Consider the following 4,141-nt stretch of genomic DNA (forward strand, 5'->3'; position numbering starts at 1 on the left):
AAGACTCTCCTACTTCTTTTCACCTGCTTAACTCTTATTCATGTTTCTGATTCAGCTGGATCATCTTGAGGTTGAGCTATACTGTTCAGTATAGTAGCCATATGTAGCTATTTTTATTTAAATTAATTTAAATTAAAATTTAAAATCAGTCATCAATCACACTAGCCATATTTTAAATAAATGCACACTTAGCCACCACATTGGACAGCACAGAGTATAGAACATTTCCGTCATTGCAAAAAGTTCTTGTTGGACAGCATCCTGATCTAAATAGATTAGGGCTCTGTATTTTACATTCCTGCAGTATCTTGTATAATACTTTTCTTACATAGCACTTATCAAACTTACTAATAAATTTATGTCTGTCTTCCCCACTAAATTGTTGGCCCCATGAAGACAGAAACCATCTCTGTTCTGTTTTCCATGGTATGCCTGTTGCCTAATACAGTACATGACCAATAATGTATGCTAAATAGATATTTGTCAAATGACAAATGAACAAATAAAGTTATCTTCTAATAAACACAAAAATTCTATTCCTTGCAATTTGGGGTCCAAACTAGAAATATGATTAGTGGGTTTATGTAAGGACAAATGCTTTTGCATTCAAGTTGCAGACTACTTTCTGCCTTTTTTTTTTTTTTTTTCTGAATATTCCATTTCCTTTCCTGAAATGAAGAGGACAACAGTCTCTGGCTAGTGAAGATTTGGGAACCCGGTACTTTGTTAATACTATAATAAAAGGATGATGTTCAAAATATCAAGATGTGAAACATATGATTTTAAAAAACCATTTTGCATTGTTCTACCTAGTCTTAACCAATTTAAACATTTGCATGTCAGACATAACCAAAAAGACATACTTGTAACAAGTGAAAAATATTTAACTTCATTTATTTAGAATTATGATCACTACATTTTTATTTTACATTGTACGGTGAAAGAGAGATTTATAGGTGTGATTTTATTCTTTTATAAGTTATGCAACAACATACTTTAAAAAGAATAAACAATAGAAATAGGACAATTAAAAAAAGAGCTCTTAAATGAATAAAAGTGAAATCCAAATAATCAATTAAAATTGCAGCTATCATGGCTAACAATGAATTACATGTAGTTTGGTAACATTAGAAATATTGGCACTTGGTAATCTTAAGAGAGTTTTGAAAAATTAGCAGCATGTAATATTGTTGCCCTACACTGTCTAGAGCAGTGCTCTGACCATATCGGTTTTCACTGGGATTTAGCTTTAATTAATACATCCACATCAGCTTTGTCTGCCTCTCCAAGACTTTTTTGATGGCTGTCAACCAGGACATTGTCTTCCTTTTTTCGAGGTCTCTGGGAACCACCAACTCTGGGAGCCAGAGGAGCTCCAAGGGCAACAAAATTGCGCACATCCTGCAGTTTCTTACGCAGCCATTCCACTCTCTCCATTGAGTTCAGATGTTTGCCCAGGTTGTGCATAAACTGTATTTCACTCACAGATCTCTTCCTGGGAAGAACAGAAACAGAGAGGGCCACTCCATTAGCTCCTCACTTCCAAATCATAAAGCCCACCTTAAAAATCCAATTTCCATGCCTTCATGGTGCCGAACAGTACTTACTTAACAGGTTTCCCATCCGATTTTGTAAGCAAACAAATTGCCAACATGACAATCATTACTTTAGCCATGTCTTTTGCAGATATCATCTTTGCTAAAAGGAAAAGCAAAACGGAGGTATTTAAAAATATTTTTAATATATCAAACTATGTAAATAAGCTTACAATAGTTTTCATTTACAACCATGTAACCATGAACAGAGCGTAACAGTAGCTAATTGGGTTGGTTTTCATGACAGACTTTTGGAATCAGCCTCTTTATTTTATGGATACATTAGTATACATAATATATACACATAATTTTACTTTAGGGATTGGACAGATTAGTTTTGCTTTAGGTATCTTTTTGAGATTTCTTGTGTAAGTTTTAATATATGAGTCTTAAGCCACAAGAGGAATGAAAAAGCTTACTTTTGAGAATTTCCTCCCACATTTTATGTTAGTTGTGCTTAAATGCTTATAATTTGCTTGAAAATGGCTAATTTTCTTAATTAGGTAAATTGTTAACACTATTTACTTAAGTGAATCTTTTTCATGTGCAAACTTCCTTTCGATCACTGCAATAATAACCACAAATATCAAATTAATAAGCTATGATTTACAGCTTTTTAATGAATTAACACATACTTCTAGCATTAAAAAGAATGTATCAAACATTTAAAAATCATCTTAACTATTTACTTGGTATACAGATTTTAAGCTTCAGCTCTAAATGAAATGCTTGCCTGAATCTTGTTTCTTCAACTTATTTTACAAACAATTGCATTTTCATATAATTTTTGGCTCCTTCCTCTTTTGCTCGTAAAGCTTTCCATATCAATATAGGATATTTTTGCCTTAATCTTCATGGTGATAATTGCTAAGGCTGTTATTTATTTATTTATTTTTTTAGTTTAGTTTTATTTTTAGTAGAGACGGGGCGGGGGGGGGGGGGGCGGTGCGCTCTTGCTCAGGCTGGTCTCGAACATTTGAGCTCAAGCAATCCTCTTGCCTCAGTCTCCCAGAGTGCTAGGATTACAGGCGTGAGCCACCACGCCCAGCCAAAGGCTATTATTATCGAAGTGCTTTTTCCTAATGCTCAATGTTCTACCTTTTAACATACACAGAGTGGTCATGTACTCATTTTGAAGGGAAACTACATCATTTACAAGTAGCATAATGAACATTATAATCTGTTACATTTCTGTTCACTCTACAATATAAAGCTATTGATGGAGCGATAAGTGAAAATTTCCTTTTTCAGTTTATGTTAGAAATAAGTACGGTAGTCAGAGGACAGGAGCACTAGTGTGTAATCCTCACTGTGTCACATTCCCTTAGTGACCTCAGACATCTCTGCTTTGCCTACTTGTTAGCAGGGAGATGGGCTTCTTATAAGAGAGACACCCTTAAAATTCATTTAATAAAATAAAATTTTCATGAAATTCATGAAATACAGTTTTCAGAACAGAAAATAGAAAAGGCTGTCACTTATGTAAAGGGAATAAATACTTAGCAGCCAAACTGAGTTTATCCAAATTTAGTATACAGACTGAGCTCTCTATGAGCCATAAAATAAACAATCTAGATAAGATTACTCTGCAGGAAAAATGGAATTTTAACTCTACTTAATTTATAGTGATAATTTAAATCAGAACTATTCACTCATCATCAGCCTGTTTTATTTTAAAATTCTATAAAGATACTATTAAAGTACATCATACCAAATTTTAATTGTTTTTCCTGCAATTTCAGATGAGTTGTTAAAAAGCAAGGTATCTCAAAAGACTTTAATCACAAATATAAATGATTTATAAGTATTTTAGTAGCATAGATTTATTTTGCATTGTGGCATTTTATATTAAACATAATTCAATGCCCTTAACATTTTATCTTGAACAAACAGCATATTTGTAGACTGTGTAATGTACACATTAAATAATTACTTGATTATCAAGAATTTTATAAAATTTAAGAGAGAATTTTTAAGATTACTTACCATACAGTATCTTGGGACAAGATCTTCTTTCAGGTGTATTAGTAGCTGATGTTGATTGAGTAAACTAGAGAAAGCTGATGAATTGGACTGCAGACCCTTAAATGTGACTATTATATATAGGTCTTCTGCTCACCAAGAGAAGCTTTTTTATTGTTGCAGATGATGCCACTCCCAATTCTCTGGATCTCAACCACAGGATCAAAGCAGCACAAACACCCCCACTGGGCGGTGCCCACTCCTCTTAAGTTTTAGATAATTGGATACTAAAAGGAAAACAGTATGTGGCTGGGAAAAGAGCGTATGCAAAGATTTTTAACACATACTGAATTGTACTACCTAGAAAAATTCTAATTGGATTGATGAATCTAAATTTACACTATAAAAAGACTGATTTATTATTTTTTCCCCCCTTTATCACTGCATCGAGGGCAGACCACTTCCACTACCACCAGCCCCACTGCAAAAGACTGATTTTAAAGTTTTATAATAAAGCCATCATTTTACTTGAAAGTAAAATCTGAAAATAAGTATATTTATTATAACCATACTATTAATACAAT

At 33.1% G+C, this 4,141-nt stretch overlaps 1 protein-coding gene across 1 annotated transcript; it reads right to left on the bottom strand.

Moving 5' to 3' along the window:
- Positions 1–871: 871 nt before the first annotated feature.
- Positions 872–3,790, bottom strand: PTH (parathyroid hormone). Its single transcript, XM_069469613.1, has 3 exons — positions 3,715–3,790; positions 1,608–1,698; positions 872–1,495 (listed from the first exon to the last, which is right to left on the bottom strand). Exons 2-3 carry the CDS (start codon positions 1,691–1,693, stop codon positions 1,234–1,236), a joined length of 348 nt encoding a protein of 115 aa, XP_069325714.1. The 5' UTR covers positions 1,694–1,698; positions 3,715–3,790; the 3' UTR covers positions 872–1,233.
- Between the last annotated feature and the right edge of the window lie 351 nt (positions 3,791–4,141).

The sequence above is a fragment of the Eulemur rufifrons genome, chromosome 6, assembly GCF_041146395.1.
Source record: "Eulemur rufifrons isolate Redbay chromosome 6, OSU_ERuf_1, whole genome shotgun sequence".
In the NCBI taxonomy this organism is placed as follows: domain Eukaryota; kingdom Metazoa; phylum Chordata; class Mammalia; order Primates; family Lemuridae; genus Eulemur; species Eulemur rufifrons.

Bases quoted from the DNA above. Each gene is read 5' to 3' on its own strand.
- PTH (XM_069469613.1), bottom strand. From the start codon at position 1,693: ATGATATCTGCAAAAGACATGGCTAAAGTAATGATTGTCATGTTGGCA. The intron at 1,496-1,607 runs GTAAGTACTGTT...TGTTCTTCCCAG, and splicing joins TCGGATGGGAAACCTGTTAA to GAAGAGATCTGTGAGTGAAA.